The sequence below is a fragment of the Anas platyrhynchos genome, chromosome 8 (genome assembly GCF_047663525.1).
Source record: "Anas platyrhynchos isolate ZD024472 breed Pekin duck chromosome 8, IASCAAS_PekinDuck_T2T, whole genome shotgun sequence".
Classification (NCBI taxonomy): domain Eukaryota; kingdom Metazoa; phylum Chordata; class Aves; order Anseriformes; family Anatidae; genus Anas; species Anas platyrhynchos.
In genome coordinates this window covers 27,992,405-28,014,175 of record NC_092594.1, presented here as the reverse complement: position 1 = coordinate 28,014,175, position 21,771 = coordinate 27,992,405, and the positions used below count along the sequence as shown (strand labels likewise).

At 40.4% G+C, this 21,771-nt stretch overlaps 1 protein-coding gene across 4 annotated transcripts in view; it reads left to right on the top strand.

The window, feature by feature from the left end:
- The window catches only part of ST6GALNAC3 (ST6 N-acetylgalactosaminide alpha-2,6-sialyltransferase 3), a 237,898-nt gene that overhangs the window by 157,353 nt on the left and 58,774 nt on the right, over nt 1–21,771 (top strand). For all 4 annotated transcript variants that reach the window (XM_021275829.4, XM_072041710.1, XM_005010319.6 and 1 more), the window contains exon 3: nt 1,242–1,651. In XM_021275829.4, the coding sequence (XP_021131504.2) occupies nt 1,293–1,651 (359 nt within the window). In that variant the 5' untranslated portion in view covers nt 1,242–1,292. The remainder of the gene's footprint in view (nt 1–1,241; nt 1,652–21,771) is intronic.

Below are 21,771 nucleotides of genomic sequence, written 5' to 3'. Positions count from 1 at the left end.
CCTTACATAATACACCATTACCAAAGAAAGCTGATGTTTTGTCAGCCACCAGGTCTTAAGGTTATAGCGGTCAAATGTAGCTGGGTTGTTATCCACATCAACTAAAAGGAGTGTGATTTTGAAGGAAAATAACCACAAGGCTGGTCAGTAAAGTGTCTCATCAAACTAAATGTCAGAAGAACATTAAAGGAATTATTACTGACAAACATTTACTTGAAGTAACTGGCTTCCAGTCAAGAGCAGCACAGAAGATCAAGTCTGTGACCATACAAAAAAATCAAAGAATTGCAGACAATATGTTACTTGGATCATCTTCAGTGGCTTTTATGGATGGATCTATTTTTTTTTTCTTTTCTTTTTTCTTTTTTTTTTTTTTCAGATTTCTATCCAAAGTTTTCATACAATGCAACTTAAACATAAAGCTCTTTTGGTTCTTTTGCTCTTTTAATCTTTTAGAGCAAAAGAACCAAAAGACACCATCTTTTATTTCTATTCTGACAAAAGAAACATCAGTTAGGCACCTATATCTCTGTTGAACAGATAACTAGTTTCAGTTCACATGGGAGAAATAGCACCATGGAATGCACTCAGGAAACACTCTTTGACATCACTTTGCCCATGATAAGTTCCTAGTTCACACGTCACCACTCCATCTGCCTCTCATTGGGTCGTAGCTGTTCTCTGGAGAGCACACCATATTCCGGTGTCTACATCCTCTTTCCAGCTGCAGGGTTTCCATCCTACAGATTGTTTGTTAGAGTTGTGGTTCGCACTTGACTTCTGTCACAAATTTGGGAACTATTCATTCAGACACATAGCCAGAGTCAGTGTATAGTTAAATTCGCAGCATTACTTTTTCTGTACATTTTTCCTGTTGCTGACAACTTGTTAAGAGAGGAAAAGGCCTTGATCTAAGTATTGTTCTCTGCTCCTGCTCTCTTTCATTGTATTCTAGGGGAAAAAGTAACATTTAGAGAGAAAAATAAATTATTATTTTTCTAGTTGACTTTGCAAGGTGGAGAACAAAGGAGAAGATTACAGCTGCCACTTATTTCACTAAAAAGGATTACATTTGGAACTTTGAGGCAGCAGGGTTTTCCACCAGCTCTAGCACAAGGAGATTGATAAAGAAGTATCATTATCAATTTGTTGGACTGTGCTCATCTTTCTGTTAACTGAATTTTCAGTCTCCATGCTTTACAGAGAAGGACTTCCATATATTTTTGTTTTCTTTCTTCCAGCCTCTACAACTAGATTGTGATCTCTGTGCCATTGTTTCAAACTCAGGACAGATGGCTGGCCAGAAGGTGGGAGCTGAGATAGACAAGTCCTCGTGCATATGGAGGATGAACAATGCTCCCACAAAGGGCTACGAGGAGGATGTTGGGAAGAGGACAACCGTAAGAGTGGTCTCTCACACGAGCGTGCCTCTCCTACTCAAGAATCCCGAGTACTTTTTCAAAGAAACCAACAGCACTGTTTATGTAATTTGGGGACCTTTTCGAAACATGAGGAAGGATGGAAATGGCATTGTGTACAACATGCTGAAGAGAACTGTTGACAGCTACCCAACTGCCAAAATCTATGTGACAACAGAGAAGCGCATGAGTTACTGTGATGCAGTGTTCAAGAAGGAGACAGGAAAAGACCGGTAAGTCCTACTTGTGAAGAGCAATTATAATGTTTGACAAAAGATGCATGAGAGAAGGCCATGCTGGATGCCAGCTACTAAATGAGTCCCAAGATATGTTTTTAATGGATTGTTATATGGTTTTGACTGTTATAAGCACTTGATGAGGCAGCAGCTAGGCCCCATTTACCCCACCTACACTACCTTCTGTTCTTTCCATTTCTGTTGGCTTGAGTCCCAAAAATATTGGATGTCTTCCTGAAATGTTTTCAAAGCTGTGTGTTGTTTTCAGCTCAATTTACTATTGATTAAATTGACATTTTATTTGAAGAGGATAATCCTACACAAACAACATTTCCAAGTGCACAACCTCAGGATAACTCTGGATATTGTATTTTCATCTCTGTTGATATTCACTGTAGCTTCACTTCAAACACAAACCTCAGGGTTGTGTATTATTTGTATTTCTTGCTGAAAATGGATTATCAGTGATACTATAATAGATGTAGGCTTTTACCAGAATGATGCTGAAATTGTATTCACCCTGTGTGAGAATATGTGTTTATGCTGCTCAAGTAAGGGCTATAAGGAGATGAAAGTGTGACGGCCAATGTTTTGGCTAACATTTTCAGAGCTGAATTTGTATCTGTGGAATTAAGACCACAAATTGCATGATTTTGTAGCTGACCTACAAAAAATCTGATGCTCCATGTTTTAGCATGGAAGGGGACCTCTTCCTCATAGTCTCTGGAGCTAGCTGGGAAGGAGTTTCCAGACCACTTTTGTGCCTCAATATTTGTCTTTTAATTTGCACATCATGAATTTGCAGTTGTGCAGGACTGTAGCTGTTCTGACCAAATTAACAATACAGATATTCTCAAATAGTTTAACTTAGTCTAAACTTTTGACTTAGCTGTTGCAGTAAAAGAGCTTGTTCTCTCAGACCTTCTTGATTCCCTTTGTTATGAAACTGTCCAAACTTGATTAGACTTGATTTTGCCTTTTTAAAAAAGCATTGAAATGTGGGGAAGAATTTCTCCCTCAGCTCTCACCACACGCACATGTGGCTGCTGTCATTCAGGAGTTGGTGGGGGCTCCTATACCCCATAAAGGTGTCAAGGTTGTCATGACTTCTTGGGTTTAGCTGAAAAAGCTTATGTATGAACAGAGGCTAATAGAGAAAACACACAAGATCCATTCTTCAAACCCCTCTTTAATAATCCAAGCCATCCAGTTTACCTGTTAATTAAGCTAAATACGATCGTGGATACATTATTGCATAAACATAAATTTGTTTATATTTATGACTCTTCCATATTAATAGTCTGTCCGGTGGCAGTGACTTTACAGTACTTCATTAAAATCTTATTTTGAGACGAGCCCAGTGTAATGGGTAGCTACTATAGCCTATCAAAAATCTCATCATCCAATGTCAAAGTATCCTCAGCTCCAGCCTAATGCATTCCTCTTCAACAAATTAACACATCACAAGGTTTTATTATTACCCAATTAACACGATACAAATGCTTCTTTCCATGTCAAAGACAGATTGAACTTCTCTCCTCCCAGCGCTTATGAACAAAGTTCTTGAGTAGCCTGATGTCAGTGCCCCGATTTCTTTCTGAAACTAGAAGTTTCACATTGTGGACAGGGGCAAACTGTACATAGACTGCCTCATGATCCACATCACATTGTGTATGTGAGTGCTTCCCTTTAACACTGTGAAAAAAACACACTTCTCACAGTGGCGATCAGATAATATCCTTGTATCTACTGTTACTTTCATTTTTAGCCCTACTTTTCCACATCAAATGCTAAGTGGCATCATTTATGCACTTGTAAGCCCAAAACAAGAGGAACAACCAATGTGTCACCAGCCAACACTTTCTGTACCACTAGAAAACATCCTGCAGTTCCCTGCTAATGAAGGGACCTCTGGTTGGAAGCTGTTTCATTTTCTGCAACATCTTCAACTCACAGGGCGCTTCTGCTGTTTCTGGGGAGGGTCATGATGCTCTTAGAGGTATACGCCAGTTGTGGAAGCAATAAAGGCACAGCACAGGAGATTTGGGGGTGATGAAAATAGTTTCACACATTGTGCCAGACTATTATGATACTGAGACAGAATCAAGTTCCTCAGCCAAATATTCCTTCTGTTCCTCAGAGAAACATCAACTCTAGCTCGCAGTATTAGTTTGAACAGAGGTCTGCTTCAACATGTTCCCAGCAAAAATTCTGGAAGGAAACCAAGTTCAACTCATATTCTAAAATGTACCGAGTGGATTGTAATCACGTCTATTTTAGTTTAATCCTAAAATACTGTCCTTATGTACAGTGTATGCTACTAAGGCATAGTAAAATTACAACAGATTTCTAGTCTGTCAAGCCTTTAATGAGTTTTCTATTTCTACTCTTTGGTGTACTATCTTTTCAGGTAATTAGTGGGACTTATAAGTAGTTTCAGTAGTGCTCAAGTTTTAAAGGATATTTTCAGAAGCAGCTAACAGGTGTGTGCTGCAGTCACTTCTCTACTGAAAAAAAAACTCTGGTTCTGCGCTCCCACTGACACGGGAGCTTTATCTCTGACTTCCGTGAGTGCAGGTTCAAACCCCACAGCTTTGCTATTGACAGGTAATTTATTACAGGTTCATGGAAGAAGCAAGAGTTGTCCCTAAAGAAGTTCCAGCAGACAAGTTGATTTAACTCAGAATGAAGCATTTTTTATATTCTACAACAGTACAGAATATACTGAGATACGGGTTATCCGTGCTGGTGAATTAACCTTGCACGCAGTGTTATGAATCTGGGGGACATATGTTCTTTCTGAGAGTCTTCATTAGTGAAGCAATGAGTTCAAGGCGGTGAAAGCTTATCCACTTTGAATAATTGTTGTACATAAATAATATTCATTACCAGACATTGACAATTTTTCATTAATGCATTTTACTTGGTGTTTCCCTAGAGGGAGCATAAACCTGGCAGCTTCTCCCAGTATTTCACTGATGTTTAGGTATATGACATGTATTGAGTCAAGTGAAAGAATGTAAGGAAACATGAGGCAATCACTCAATGTGGCATCTTTGTATATATCCAGGTAGGTGGTTCTAAAGACATCTTTAACTTTGCCATGTGTTAGAAATATAATGCAAGATGATATAACAACATTTAATTGGTAATAACAGAGAAAACTGTAGTCTTCATTAAAGCAGCAGAGCTAATTCTGGTCTGATAAAGTGCACTGAATAGCCCTAAATAGGTTTTAATTAGCTGGCACCAAAGCTGCACCACCCTTAGGGAGGGTAAAATTAATGAAAACTAGCAGCAAATAGATCAGTGCTACTGGATGCTATTGCCTTAGGTGAAGGTGATGAGGAAGAAGGGAGTGTCTTTTAAGGATCATTTAGAAAACAGTCTGCGTTAAAAGTCACTTTCAAAAGGCAATGATAAAATAAATTTGTGCTAATATTGGTGAGACACTGTAATGTCATCCAGATTCCAGACTCCATTTGTGTTTATTCTACAAACATATCAGAGGCTCACCTCTCAGCACAGTGCATCCGAGCAGTGCCTCTGATGGCAGGGCTCCACGTCCCCTCTCAGGCCGGTGGTGTGATCGGGCCGCTGCTCTGCTGCTGCCTGTGGAGGATGGTGAGCCTCAGCAGACAGCCACTAACGCGTGTGCTGACACCGCTCCCTGCACAGTTTCACCTGGCATCTGTGGTAACATTTCTTATAAATAACTACCTGCAAAGAGCCTGATAAGCTTTGCCCAGGAGATGTATTCTGATCCTCAAAAAATCCCATTAAGAGACCTGAGGTAATGTGCTGAAAGCCAGCCAGTTGGCTAGACAATTGCCACGTGCTCTTACCTCTAACAACACCCATCCCACTCCCAAACAATTCAGTTCAATACAACATTTTATTGAGATTATTATCTATACAAGTATGTCTACAGGAGGGAGGTCCAGTGAGCCATGTTCGCAATCAGATTGCTCTTTCTGAAGGCTTTTTGTTAATATCTTGGACAGTTCTGAGGAAATGAAATTGCTGCTGTGCTTCTCCTCCAGAAGCTCTCGATTCCCGCTGTGCCACTTGGTGCTACATGTTGGGTTGTGAGAAAGCTGGTTTATCATCTGAGGCGGAAAGATGGATCATCCTGATCACTGACTTCTACATAAAGATTCAAAATTTGGAGGTGTGCTCAACCTGCTATTTTACGCAGTTCTGCACACTAATTATTTATTACTTTGGTGATATATGAGATCTATATTATATCTCTGTCATTTAGAGCTAACAAATTATATTCATCTGAAATTCAAATTGACACTGTTAGACAACTGCAGTCATCACAGCTTCACCTCAGTTAATATGTGGTTTTTGATGTGTCTGACTAATCTATGCCAAACTGTAGTCTAGTAAAAATGTCACTGAAATGAATAAATGAAATCAAATTCTCTGAGCCTCAGGTAGCTGCAACTTCTATACTTTGGTGATGTTCTCTGTGAATTGAGATAGCAAAGCTGTCAGTGGCCAGATCACCGGAGTTTTATGCTGTATTTCTGGATATTGGCTTGAATAAAATAATACAGTAATGATATTTTCATTTTTGCACTTGCTTACATAGACATACTACTTTCCGTATCAGGGCCATTCAGAGAAAATATAAAATCTTAGCCAGTGTTAAATAACATTTGCAGAAAGCAGTTTTTCATTGGGAAGTTGGGAACAGTAACACTGAACTTGGATCAAAGTTAGATCTTGAGACTTGGGCAGTGCTTCTCATCCATGCTTTATATTAACACGCTTTGTCTAAAACTCTGGAAGATGAGGGAAAGTTCATTTTGCTTTGAAAGGAAAATGAACAGAGCTATGGAACATTAGCTTGTTTAAACATTTTAAGGACAAAATGTAGTTTATATTTTTTTGTAGTCTTTGTCACAATGATGTAGCCTCTGCTGTTATACTGATAAAATCAGAGAAAGTTCTCCATTGCCTGAGAGCATCAGAGCAAACCCTCAAACTTGTGTTTTATATAGTGACCATTTTTCAAGTGCTTGACTGTAGATCTTTCTCAAACTAGTGCTTGGCACTTCCACTCTCTCTTTTTATAAAGTAATCCCTTCAAAAAACGTTAATGGATTTGTCCATCTTAATTCAAAGAGGGCTTAAATAGTTTCATTGTCAGCTAAGACTGCTTTATTACCTGAAAAAACAAGGGTCTACAGCATGAAACCTTAATGAAATAAATAGATTTTTCATTATAAAACACTTAAAATCTCAAACTCTATTGCTATTTGTGGTCAATCATTGGACTTGTAACAACTGTTTTGGGGTTTACACTCACTGCATTCACTCTTCCATTCCCTGGTAAAACGCCAGTTGTTCCGGAGTGTCCTAGATTTATTCCCTGCAGCCCATTAGTATCTGCATTTATGTTTCTTTGTGAAGATTTTCCTAATTAAGATGAACATTTTTCTCTATTAGGCAGATAGTACTCAACAGAAGTCTGTTTTTTATTAACATGTCAGTAAATGCTGTACGAAGCACTGACACTTTTGCTAAGAAACACAGCTCCCACTACATTATAGTAACTATGTAGTAGAATGAAGTTTTATTTAAAAAATTATCAGTATTAGTTATTATTTTGTGGAAATATGTGGCTGCATTTGTGTGGGTTTAGAGACCTGTTGATTCTGTGGTGATTGCTGACTTTAGCCATGGAGTTATTTATTTTCACCTAATCATGGAAGTGAAAAAATACCTAACCAGAATCAACTTTGCCTTCATGTGTTTCTGCATGTTCTTTGAATTAATCCAACATTTCATTCTTTATTGCATCTTCTTTAGATGCTACCAAATCTGCTCCTGACAAGCCGGATGTTAAATCTTTGTACAGAGCTTGATTCTGTCCTAATTACATGCACACCTTCTCCATCTTGTCCTTTAAATGTTCTACAGCTTTTATGGCCATGATTGCATTGTTTTATCTCTCGTGAGCAACACTGTGATTGCGCATATAGATGAGATTCTTCCTGGACTTTTCTCACATCCCATGAATGTTTACATTTGAAGGGTAAGACAAGGCAATGACACATGCTAGCAATCCTGGTAGCACTGTGGGCCCTAGTGGTTCTTGTTTTACTGTTGGTGCTGAAGGTATTTTATGGTTGTAAAGGCAGAAGATTTGGAGGAAAAAAGTAGAGGCACAGATTTTCACTGAAGAGGCTTCACTGGATCATTTTCCATCGCAGCATTTTTGTTTTTTCTGAGCACAGTGTTTAAACTAGACCTTGATTTTTCTAAAAGAGTTTAAAATTTTAAAAGAACAAAACAATTCTAAAAAAATCAAGAATTTAATCTATTTTTTTAACTCAACCTTGCTGCCAGTTGAAATAATTGTCTTTAAAACAGGGTGAGTTCCGCTGAAGTCTATGCTTATCACTGCTTGTCATATAGCAATGCTTTTCTAAGATATATTAAATAGATGAGGAAATAATGCGATGCTGCTATTCCTTTAGTGTGATATGTGTTGGTTACTGATAACTCTGGGTTTTCTAATGGAAGTTCCCTAAGGTACACTGGGTCATATTTGCAGTGTTTAGCAATATAAGAGATACTGCAATCAAACCGCATGCGATGCACTGGGAGATTTTGTGTTACAGAGTTGCTGCTCAAGTGAAGATAGCAACTTTCAGAGGCAGGCAATAAAACACTACGGTAATTTGTTGCTTCAGATAGAGAAGGGTTTCTGTATGTCCGTCCACCTGCTAGCTAATAAAGTTTACAAGAGCAGAATTTCATAAGAAAGGGTCTATGAGAATAAAAGTGACCCAATACTAACTTCAAATCTCTCAGTGAATGTGATATAAGAAATATTGTGTTCTTAAACTTTGAACAGGTAGGCAACACAACCGAAGAGAAACTGGTTAAAAGTGGAAACAGTTTAGCCAGAACTACTACTGGGATATTTTGCCTTAAAAATATAGAAGGATTAGGAAACAAACACTGCACTGAAAACTTAATCTGTAAGAACTCACGTCTCAGATGTGAGATCTTATACACATAGGTGGGAGGAAAACTGTGAAAATTGTGAAACGTTGTCCCATTAAGTTCATTTGGAAGTTGTGTAAACTAGCTCATGCAGAGCTTCAATATGTATTTTTACCCATACGTAAACAAAGCAGATGTTCTGCAATGTTTGTTTATGTGTCAGTGATCATGGATCCCATAGACAAAATCAGTCTGCGATTTGGAACTCTACAAATCCGTACATATGCACGTGGCTTTATAGTGCACATCTTCGAGGGTGACTCGGGATTCACAGCCATGCTTCCGGGGGAGCTTGCTGTGCTGGTGGGTTATGCAGCAACCTGCGTTATGAAAACAATCGCTGGTACACCCCATACAGGTCCTGTAATGCTTGGGTTCTCTGAGCCTTTAATGGTAAGGCAGCTGTGCATTTAAAGAGTAACATGCACAAGAGCAGCATGTACAATTTTACTCAGTTTGAAAAAACATAGCTACAACTTGGGGATTTATTATGAATCTTGAGGAGTGCCCTCAAAGAGTTTGTCTGATGTCTTGAATGCTAATCAGCATGTAACGCAGTTCGGGTGTGAAAGGGAATACTTTCTGATTCAGGCATCGAAGATTCAGACATTCTACTTGCAGCATTTTGTTAGCAGCCCTGGCTTATTGCAGCAGTCAGAGCAGGGGGCACTGCATGCCCGGCACCGCTCCTCTCCCGGCCTGAGCTGCCCTGCCCAGGGCGCAATAAACACACAACTACAGTAGCAGAAAATGTTTCTAAATGCCCATATTTGTTCTTTGCAAGTTTGCTGTTCTTACACGAGCCCGATCTTTGAAGACTTCCATTTCTTCTTTTTTTTTTTCTTTTTAAAAGTCAGTCAGCCCAGCTAGCACATCTCTGCTCTGTTCGTGCTGCTACAGCAGAGAAACCTGAGCAGCGCAATGCAATCTCTGCATTGACTCATTAAAACTTCCAAAGCCCAGCATCTGCTGCAAAACTTTAAAACTCGCTGCAGATTATGTCATTTGTGTAGAATAAGACACAGAGAATGGAAAGGAAGCAACAGCAGATGAAATCCTAAGAAACGAACAGTGTGCTTTTATCTTAACAATAAAAACAAAGTGTCAGAAATAAGCGCTCTGAGTTCAGTTGTCTCTCCATATGTTGCTTCTGAGCTTTCCTTGAAGTACATTCATTAGAGACACTGGTGCTCCTGTCACTGAAGAACATCCCAAACATTTTCCATGATAGCATTTCCTCATATATTGCAGATATCACTTAAGCCTCAAAATGTCTCTGTTAGGCAATGAATATTTATCCCCTTTGTACAACTTGATTTCCCTGAGAAAAGGACACTGGGGGAAAGCTGGCACTATTGCTATGTGGAAATTCATGCCTATGGGGATCTTTGTATTTTGTATATTTACTGTGATGGCTTTCCTGTCTCCTACACTGCTAATTGTGAGTTGGGATGGTCTGGAACCACACAAGAGAACCAATTTCTGCTGCTGTGTAACCTGTTTTCAGCCAAACAGGGTAATGTTCTGGCACTTCCTTCCACGTGAAATTAGCAGTAGTCTCTTGACATTTTACAGTCAATCAAAATATTAAGGAAAGAAAATAATCTGAAGAGTATTTGTGAAGTGTGTTCCTCTAAAAGAAGAATTTAGCTTCAATTTGTTCAAGTATAAGCTTTCCTATCCTGTGTCCATGTCTCTCAGCATCATCTCCACATCTTCCTCCAAAGCACTGACAAATGTGACTAGCATTCGTCATACGTGGCTTTTTGTTTCATCAAGGGAGAATTGTGGCTTTATTGGAGCTCAGAGATTTTTTTTTGCTCTCCGTGTGGGCTGCTACAGTTTTATATTAGTGATGACACTGATGAAATATGGTTTGTATTTGGAGTAGAAGAAAGCAGTGGTCCTTAACTCCTCTGGGCTTATTTGATGGTCTTAAATTGTCTTTACCTGTTCTTTCAAGAATGCACGCTGTTCAAGGGAGCTGGATTTCAGCCCCACTGTACGGATCCTGCAGGCAATATTAGCTGCAGTGGCATCCCAGAGCATTCTCACTCCTGGAGGTATTTTGGGTGTCACTCATGGAATGCCTTGCAGATACGGAACTTCATCTAGCTTTGTATAGGATATCCTCAGGTGTTATGTACTGCCTCGACCTGCCTAAGCATCAGTGGCTTCCTGCCAAGCTATACTGCTTTGCCTAGTTAGGAGAAAGGCAATGAATGAATGAATGAATAACTACGGGCAGTTCATTGTTTACCAGTGGGAAACAGAATTTTAGGCAATATTTCTGGATAGGGTGTGGGATGGTACCCGGGGATGATATGGCTAAGATAAGCTTATTCCAGTTTCACTTTAAACTTTTAATTCTGGATCACTTAAGGGTTTCCTTCAGTTTTTGAAATAATAACCTCCACTTTCGTAAGTATTTGACCGGTTTAAAGGTAGCATTAGCAAGAGCAGTTCTGCATGTTTAATTTAAAGTTTTCCTTTTGTCTGTGTACCAGGGCCAAGACTGGCATATGATATAAATATTTTCTTCATTATTGCTTTACATTTTTCCCAAGGCTCTCATATTGATTTCAAACCCATGGTCATCATTATACTGAAATGGTGGCATTAATACTCTGGTCTCTGTGGGTGGATTGTAATAGAAAGTTTCAAAATAATAGCCTACTAATGTGAAAGGTGGAAATATGTGTGGTATCGTATTGCTCATAATGTAACCATTAAAGTAACAATTATGTGATAATGAAAAGAGTCATTATGCTTTAGTTTATCTTTACATAATGTTAATAGCTAATGAAAACAGGGAAGATTATATCTAATTATGTTTAAAAATACTTTTGCATTTCCTGTAAAGAGAATATTTTGCATGGATTTGTGGATTTGGATGTTTCAGTAAGGTTTGTGTCCACTCTGTCTGTACTTGGAAATATGACTATTTTTAAACCAATAGTTAACAAGTTCTTTTTTATCTAGTGGAAGACGATCTTCACAGAGGTTGAGATTTTGAATGTTTTTGAAATTTACTTACCAGAGGTAGTTACATGCAACATGGCTACATTGAACAGAAATAAAAAATCATTTTAGGTCATTTGGGTTTGACATGTTACAAAAATGAAGGTAGCCTGACATTGGGTCAGGCAGTAGAATACCTTCTCTCTTTAGGTGAATGAGAAATGTTAACTGGGTGCGTTATCATCTATGGTAATTTTGTTTTAATGTTGGCTTGGTCACTTCAGCAAGTTCTTTTTCTGTTATCTACAGAGACAGAACATGCAAGAACCAACAGAAAAACAATGCTTTGACATGAATAGAGAAGCTTCTTATTTTGGATGTTGGGATGTTGAGATTAAATTTAGAGGTGCTTAGCTCAGGAGCGCATGGCTAGAGCTCCCAAATGATCTTAGGGGCAGGAGCGTTGATTAGAATTAAGACATTTTAGTGTTTGCACACCCAGAGCTGACTACACTGATTTTTCAAGATGCAGTGAGGTTGCTCCTCCATTTTTCAATACTTTCAATATTTTCTAAGCATAATGACATGGTTGAACGTTACCTTTAAATGCCAGACTCATGGAGATGGGAATTACATTATCTAATCCATTTCATTGCAAAGCATAATTAAGAGATATGAGTAAAATAGTTATGAATTAGGCATTGAAATATAATTACATTGATTTTTTCTAGGTATTATTCCTCATGACATCAATAGAAAATGTCTTTGGTCTAACAGTGTGATATTTAATTAGTTTGTTAATTGCCTACATTTCAGCAACAAATGGTTTGATTTCTCTATTTATTCAATGAATGAATGAATTAATGCTTGGCCTTCTGCTGTTCCTCCACTGCCCAGTGTCCCCGTCCCCTGTATACTCAGCAAATGCTTTAAACCTGACTGGGAAGTAAAGGGGACAGAAGAGGAGTGAGGAGAACCACAGATGCAGCTGGCAGCCTCACCACTGCCAGGAGGTCACAGCAGCCTGGCCTTCCTGCCAAAGGCTCAGAGGAGCCTTTCAGTTGAGATGAAGGGGCTGTGGGCTTCTATCTCTTCCCCATGTTCCCTGTGACTCTCACCCATGAGCCATGGGAAGGCCAAGGCAACTCAGGGCCGATGGGGTAGGAGTGGTACAGCAGAGGGCGAGGACAGAGGCCACCTGAGTTATCTGGTGAGTCCACATAGAGGATCACACACCCTTGAAGGTGCTGCTTCCAACAGCCTTGTGTCTTTGCAGAAGCAGTGTTTAATTTTCTGTTCTGGTAAGCTAAGTGGTGGATTGAACTTGCGAGCCGCAGTGTACCTGCTTGGGTGGTGGTGCTCAGCGCCTGGCTGCTGGCTGAGTCTTTGGGTGCTAGGAGAGCTCAGTACATATTCAGACACATATCATCCATGAGGCCTGATCCCAAGCAGTTTCTGAGGTGTTTCAGCTTCTGTGGCTCCTTCTCTTTTTGCCCATCTTGGACTCTTCCATTTGGATTAGCTGACTCAGATCATGGGCTGTCATGCTGTCACTGTACTTCGATCCAAACTCCTCCTTGTTCATATTTCTCTTTAATAGGATACTTGTTTCCATTCAGCATATTTCTTGCTTTCTTTGAAATATTCTTTTTTCCTTCCTTCACATATATATATTTTATCTATCATTACTTTACTGGTATTTTCAACATTTTTCCTCTTTGATTTTCTGCCTCATTGTTTGTAACTCTGTCATCTGTATAGCTTTTTTCTTTCCACTTTTTGTCCTTTTATTGTGAAACATATTGCCTTGAACACACCTCCTGTTTTTCTGTACAATCTCTATTAAAACAACCCACAGCCCTGCAAGGTATGTGATGAGGAACAGTTCCCCTCCATGTGCCCGTGCCCTTGCCCTCACGCTTTCATCTGAATCATGGATCAGAATTCCTGAAAGACTGGTCTGGAACTGCAGATCCCAACTCAGTACGTCTAGTACTTAAAACAAAAACAAAATTTCACAGTGGGATGTAGAAGCTGTGCATGATTATTTATTGATGACTGTTGGCTATGTGAATTAAAACAGCAGGGAGCTCAGATTCTGATCAGAAACCAAGTGATTTCCTGTACACTTTTTATTTTTAAAATGTGAACATAATATAAACCCATTCCACTCGTGCTGTTAAATGCTAAACTCTGGCATGACCTACTGTATGAACAGCACATGTTCCCTGTTATACAAGTAAGTCGCTCTGTATGTGCAAGTGTTGCTGAAGGCTTGGAGCTATTAGATGGCAATTTATATATATGCTGGGTATATATATGTATGGGCATATTCACTACATGCACAAACATATAGATTCAAAGTGGCATGCGGGAGGGAAAAATTCTGTTTCCAGAGTATCTAGGCTAGAGAAACACACAAAGAAAGATAAAAACTACCCAGAAAGTTTAATAAAAACATTTGCAAGCATTTCTTTGACCCAGAGGATGTAAAGACCCTGCCACCTATAAATTGCAGCACGGCAAAGCGTGTTAGGTGCGTCCCCCAACCACTGCACCGTAAGATGAGCTATCACAAATGCTTCATGTCTGTGCTCAGGTGTACCAAGCAGCACTAGGATTTCGGTGTGGAAAGCAGAGGGATCTGGTGTGCCTGGGCACAGCCAGCACAGCCTTTCTGTGAGCTCCCAACTCAGGAGGTGTTTGTCCAGAGGCTGCCTTTGTATGTTCCGTGGTGTTAACATTGAGCAAGTTTCTCCTGGTTTGTTTTGGATTCTGTAAGTGCTTTTCAGTTGTAACCGTCTGGGATAGCCAGACTGGCAGTGACTTCTGGGTCTTTATGTGCTAGATGTAATTTATTTGCTTTTAGTTTTTGTAACGTCACCAACTGCTAAGGGAATTGATGTTTAATATGCTTCTAAATAAGTAAAACGAAAGTATAAATAAATAATGCCTGGTTTATTAGCCCAGGTGTTTTCAGCATTGCTGAAAGTGATTTGATGACAGCCCCCAGCACTAGCAATAGAAAAAAAAAAAAAAAAAAAAGTGATTTCTCTGTGATTATCATCATTATAATAAACCATAATTGAAAGATTACAAAATTGATTCTTTTAAAAATTAATGTTGCATGAGTAAGCAGGCTCTGTGACATTCAGATTTTTCCAGTGTTACTTGGAAGGAAAATAGCTTGTTTTATTTCCTGGCAGAAAACTGCTGATTTTCAAACAATCACATTAGAGAAAACAGTCCCAGAGGGTTACAGGAGACAACAGACCTATGTCATTATGCTTTACCCTTTCCTGATGGGTTCGGAGAAGAGCCAGAAACAAAAGAAAGTTACATTCATTATTGAGAGAGCCTTGGGAAAATCTGTTTGGCCAAGCAATTTTGCATGAAACTAGTGAGAAAATATTTGACTGCAAAGAACATAAACTCCTTCCATCAATATGCAATTTTCTGAATCCATTTGTCCAAATGATTATTAAGAACAGTAGCTAAATTTGTGGTGCTTTAAAACTCCAAAGAGCTGTGAAAGTATTAACTAGTTAAATGGATGGAAGTTTTAAAAAAAAACACCAAATCACTGCATGACCAAAGTCAGTTGTAAGACAGTTTAAAGTGCAAAGTATTGAAAACAGCAGGAAACCTGAGGGCCTGGAACACCAATCATACAGTACCATCCGCCCCAATCAGGAAAGTGGAAACCACAAATTTATCTTTGATGATTTCCTGTAAATATGCTCTTTGAGGACAGATTGCCCTGCCCACTGTTGTTGTAAAAAAGCTCTGAGTTATCTCTCTCCTCACCACAACATATGGATCTCAGCAAGCCCTGCTCCTCCATTTCCGAAGTCGTTCCTCAGGTGGAAATGTTTGAGCAAAAAACTAGTCAAATATTGTTGCAAAAATGCTGGTTAGCATCCTTCAAACCTGGTCAGTTTGATCAAAAAATAACTTTCTGAAGTTTTTTTTTTTTCCCCTGGACCTTTCCTTCAGTAGGATCTGGGCAGTTTTCCAGACTTTCCAGCATCCTCATGGAAGTGGTATCACTGATGTTTTCACTCACTCCAGAATACCATGCCTCACTTTTCCCTAAGATGCAGCAGCCTGAACAGCCTTGCCACCCTTATGCATGTAGTGGCGTGTGCCAAGGGCACATTTCAAGCTGTGCACAGGTGTCATCCTGCAAGTTTATGGCAGGGCTAAGAAGACATCCTTCAGTCAGGGTTCCCAAATGTTCCCAGGGTTCCCTGATGTGCTACCCCATCCTTTAGTAAGCACAGGAGTATATTCATGCCTGTGTAAGTTCACACTCAACTGGGAGAGAGTCCTGGGTGAACAAGAGATGATCAAATCTCAATATCAATATCAAAAACAGTTTTGTAAACAGAAATGGGACTCCCTACGTGAATTCACTAGAAATCACACATTTCCTAAAATACTGTATGACTTTAAATACTATATGACTTGGCTCTTGCCTTTCAGCCTCAGTGCAGGGTAGGCTTGTACTGCTCAGCTGAGCCTTGCTTTAGGATCCCACTTTGCAGAAGGGAGAGGTAATCATTAGGTTTGGGCAGGAATCTCATAAGATGTGCTGGAGCATTGTACGTCTGAGCAGTTGCATTCCTGGCACTTTCCAGCAGTCAGCACTGCCCATCAAAGAAAACTGCAAAATAGCTCTGCTACATCATTCTTCATTTGCATTAGAAATGGCTTTAAGCAATAACAGGATTATAGCCAAGAAGTGCCAGTGCTTTATCATTCATTTATTTGACTTAATATATAGAGGTACCTATTTGAAACAGCATTTACTTTTCTTGAGCTCATCATAAAAAACACTCTGAATGGGAGTGTTTAAGGTAATGATGGCTCCAATTAATTCCCTTAGAATAGCATGACTGGAATCAGATACAGCATTTCTCTTTTCATTAGGCATTTCTGAGTTGCTCTGAGTGATCTTCCAGCATGAGATGAATGAAATTAGCTGAAGAAATCCTGATGAAAATAGTCCACAATATGCCGCTATTCTTCTTACTTGACACGGTAAAATCTGTGCGTTCAGGCGCACTGTAGTGGCATCCAGATAGCATTAACAGAAATGGATCCAAACTTTCGTTCTGGGAAATGCGGAAAAGCCATGCTTGCTGCTTGCTGCAGCTTTCCTTTCACCTGCACTGTGAACTGAGCAGTGCTACAGCTTTCTCAGCCAGCCATGACCTTCTTCATCCCCTCTCCTCACAGCCACCAAATCCCTGTAAATCCTAGTCTGGTCTGTAAAGAGGATCTTTAGTCTGGTTTTCAACGCACACATCCCACTCTGAAGCCAGGAGGTCAGGCTTCATGTTGCTTTTTTTGTTCACAGATGGGATTGCTCTACAGGAAGCTACATCAGGAGCAGGTTGACCAAATAGCATGTTTTTCTCCTACCTTTCTTTTTTTCCGTAATTCCTCTGGAATATCTAGAAAGAAGACCTGGGAACACTACTGAGGGATGTTTTCATTAACCAACAAAGCAGGGACTTTATGGTAACATTTGTCTAAATTTCTTGTGCTGTTTTTCCAAAGCATAATTATGAAGTTCTGTGTGTTGCAGGCATCGCAGGTATCTTAGTAGTATAAAATTATGGTAGTAGTAAATAAAATATGGATATACTGGGAATATACCGAAGATTGAGGTTTTGCAGTGTATCCTGTCCATGTCTAAAAGTAATGTACTCCAGTATCACAGCAAAAAAGATACATCTAAATATCTAAATACTGTACCTTAAGTAGAAAGCATTGTTTCTAATGTCCTGGTCTCTCTGCCCATTCCTTCCTTTTTGGGCCATCATGAAGTGTACTTCAAGAGAAATGACAATTTTGTGACATGAGCATTCTCTGCCTTCTGAAACTGGAGACAGCAACTCATCGTGCATGCAGTCGGCCGTCCAGCAGTAATGGCTTTCTGTTCCTGTAAACTGGGATTAGATTCCTGATGGGCTTTGACAAGTCATATCCTTCACTCTCTGAAACTCTTAGCTTACGTGTGAATAGCTTGAATAATCTGAGTGCCCTTAAAAGTGACAGACTAATGTCACACGCCAGAACCTCGTAAAACCTTTCCAGTTCTGTGAGTTTGCATCAGTCCCAGATCACTGCAACTTTGCTGTTCCAGGCTTTGGCTCCTCCCCGGACAAAGATCCCCGGTCCCCCTGATGTAAACTGACCTCTCCTATCTACACTAACCACTACTAGGCACTGGGGAAGCTACAGGCTTCTACCAGCTTGTCTAATCTACGTTTGGCCTTAATTCTCTGGAGTAAAAGGTGGACATCAACACAGTGATAGAGGCTCATTATTTAGTAATATTTTAAAGCATTTTGAATAAATCTGAGGTAGCAATGTCTAAAATTCAGTCAGTGCCTTAACAGTGAAAGACTCCAAAGTGTACCTCAGTGTCTGATGTGCAAAAGGATTGAATTGAAAGGAGTGAGTAGGAAGACAATGGAACACAGAGAGCATCTCAGCTGAAAAACATCTGAGAAAATGCTGTTTAAAGTCAAAGTTACAAAGTGCATACTTTTCTACTGAGTGCCAAATGTATTGGTTTCAAATTAAAGGCTCACACAAAAGTTATCTCTGCTGTGTCTAATATGTAGTAATTGATTCTTCTAATCCTAGGGGAGACATCTCTATTTAAAGTACAATTGAACTCCAAATTACCTTACAATGCTGCCATGTAAGAAGTCATATCAGCCTCGCACCGAGTGGCACCGAGCGGTTTGCCGCCGCACACGGGAAGTTTGGAGCCTTTTCATTGTGTCGCGCCCTTTGGATGCTAAGGAGTTTGGTCCGCAGCCTTCCCCACCTTGTAGTTAGCAGGTGCTTTCATTTCTTACATTCCTGCTTCTGGCAGCAGAACAGAATTTGAAACAGCATGGCTTGCTAGCAGTCATAGGCTGGCTTCGTGGGTTGGTTTTTCTTCTAAGCTTTGTCTGATTCCCTAAACAGCACCTGTATTTACCTATTGGAATATCAGGGGTATCAGTAACCTGTTTTTATCATTGTTTGAATACATTTTTGGGGAAAAATAGAATTCTGCTGGACCATTAGCTTATCTATCAGAGGAAAATATATTTATAAGCCTCCATGTGGAAGAGTATATAAAAATAAGTTGTACCTAGTCATCCGATCTGCGCCATTACGGGTTATAAAAGTACTGGCCTTACTGAATCAGTTTTTAGCATTATTAGTAGCCATAACTTTAGTCATCAGTGCTACAGAAGAGCCTGGCTGTAACTAACAAACTCTGTGCCTGTGTTTGTAATGCCTGCCTTGATAGTTTCACATATCAGTTCAATAAAACATCTTGCACTCACAGGGGAGACATTTGGGCAGGAACATCTCGGTGACATTCTTGCCATTCCCATTACCATCACCACGCACTCAGAGCAATATATGTTTTAAAAATTGATTGAGTGTGTATTTACAACACAGATCATGAGGAATGTTTTTTTAATAGTGAGAAACTCCCAGTGATGCAGCCTGTGATCTGTAGCATTGATTTGGATTCTTTGATTTTAGTGCTACAGAATACAGTCATAAAACTTTTAGACCCTTAATGTCATAGGGTGCAGCTTCTTGACACAGAATGCTAATGCAAAAGGAGAGAGCTGCTGCAGGCAAGAGCTCCAGACCCAGTAAAAACCAAAGGCTTAAATTAAACATAGTTAACCGACTGAAGTTGCATTCTTATCATTTTAAATATGAAATATACAGAAATTGCTTGAAATGACTTAGAGTCAAGATGTGAAATTGCCAATGCAGGTAGACTTTCAGTGGTTTGCCTTGGCAGTGTGGAGGTAAGGCACCTGGTGTAGATAGTTCTCTCACCTCCCTTCAGGCAGTTTCCAGTAAGCATCTCTAAAAAGTATTTTATTCTGAAAGAGCTGTCGAAAGATAGGTGAAGTAAATTCTCTCTCCTTTCCCTATTGACTAAAGGGAGTCTGGGTGCCTGACCTAGACACTTAACTCTTCGTTAGCGAAGTGTGGAGAGGTAAATTGTGGTTACGTGTCTTCTGGCTGTGTTTCACGTCTTCTAATAGGTGCAGAGCAGAAAGTTAGTCTGCCACAGCATACTTCTCGTTTCTGTCTGGTTGCCATCCTGGTGTTCCCAACTGTTTATTTCTGGCAACATAAAACTGGATCTGGCAATTAATTCCATCCTGGGACAGAGTCAAAAAATGAGAATGAGAAAGTGAGAGAGGTACAAAAAGTCTATTCACAGACGTTCGGCCAGGCAGCTGGAGTGCCTTTTCCAAGTGTAGGAATTATAGCTTTAAGTATTCTTTCAAGAAGTTAGTTGTAGGGAACAGTATGGGGAAGTTTTAGTTGTTATACAGAAGTTTCACAAACATGCTAGATGTGCTGGAGCTCACTTTGATAGAGGAATACCTTGCCATAGCTGACTGCAGTGAGATTACTGTCCAAAGCTACCTGGAATCTCTCCAGTGCAAAAATTGAGTTTAGAAATGGCTGAAATTGCTTTGTTCCAGTTCTGCAATGACTAAACTCAGCTGGGACATTCAAGCTAACAGTGCTGCGGACTTAAATCCGTGAATACAGTCGGCAGTTTTAGTTGACTGCCTTTTGTTCTGAGATTCATTCCTCCCATAGATCAGCAAGGAGTGCAGACAGGTCAGTGCCTTCCCCGTAGCACGCTGTCCTGCCCATGTAGCCTCACGCCATGGGACCCACAGAGCTGTACCTGGGCCACACTTGTCTGTGAGTGCGCTGTGAATGTACCCAACACGTAACATCATTGCTTGTCCCCTCTTGGGATGCGGGGCTGCGGGCAGAGCAGTGAACTCACTGAGAGAATGAGATGGAAAAGAAACTCATCACGAAGGAGTCAGGTACCTTAAGCTGAAGCCCGACAGTATTTACAGCGCCTGTTCAGACCCGTGTCTCTGTGACTAACCTTTTGCAGTGCCTGCTGTCCAGGAGTGAATTAAGTTTCCCATCTGTCGTGGGCCGGTTTCAGCACTGGATGTTACTATTCCAAAGGTTTCCTGCTGCTCCCAGGTGCTAAAGCTGTTAACGAGAGTGTGCCCCCTGGCTGGGCTGGGCCTCAGGTAAAGCCTGCAGTAAATCCTCAAGATGCCGCTGTCTTCTCTGTGCATGAGCCCAGGGCCCCTTGCCACACACCCCTCACAGCACAGGGCCCGTGCTGGCCTGCAGCAGCCTGGCCGGTGGGAGCTGCCCCACGGTGCTTGGGGATGCTGAGTCCCTGTCACCTTCCCACGTGTTTGGGAGCTTCCACAGTTGTGGGCGAGCTGAATGGAGGAGAGCCAGCTCTAGGAGGCTGTCTTTCATTGCTCCAGCTGTTCACAACTGCTCTACAGCTGACTGAAAAGACATTTACTCCCCTTGTGTGAATAACTTTGAGGGAGCAGAGTCTAAATTGTCAAAGCACATACAGCCAGTGCAAGATGTGTGTCCTGGAGCCATTGCAAGGACGCTTATGTTGAGAAGAGCTTGGTGATTTTTTTAGCGGCTGGCAGGTAGCTGCAGCAACTCAGGGGAATGTAGAGCTGGTGAGAAGGATGCTGAGGATACCTGGCACACAACTACCAGGTTTTTAAAAGCTCTGTTCATATCTGCTTTCCAGAGAAATGCTGAGCCCCCATTCCCCACAGTTTATAGTTTGCCAGTTCATCTGTGAGTGGAGCAAATACTACTTTAATTGTAGTTCATCAGTTCCATCTGGCGCTCGGGTGGGAGTGGAGACCCTTTCTTACCTTACCGAGCAGCATATACCTTCCCTGCCAAGCTGCTCTGCTGCATAACAGTTAGAGCCTGAGGCTAACTCTAAATGTAAAGATTCAGAACTGTTTCCCACTGGTCTTCCCACTTGGCTCTCCAGATCTGGCTGCTACCTAAAGAAATTAAGACCAACCATATTTTAGTTAAAGCAGTAGTGCGCTGTACACAAAGGCAGAGATGCTGTGTGATACCAACAAAATTGGGTATCTGTCTGCTTTTTTTCTTTCTCTTTAATCAATAAAAATATGATTTCCCCCTAGTTCAAAGGAAATTGAATTTTCACGTAGCAGGGGAAAACAAATGCCCTTCAGCATTGCTACCAGTGA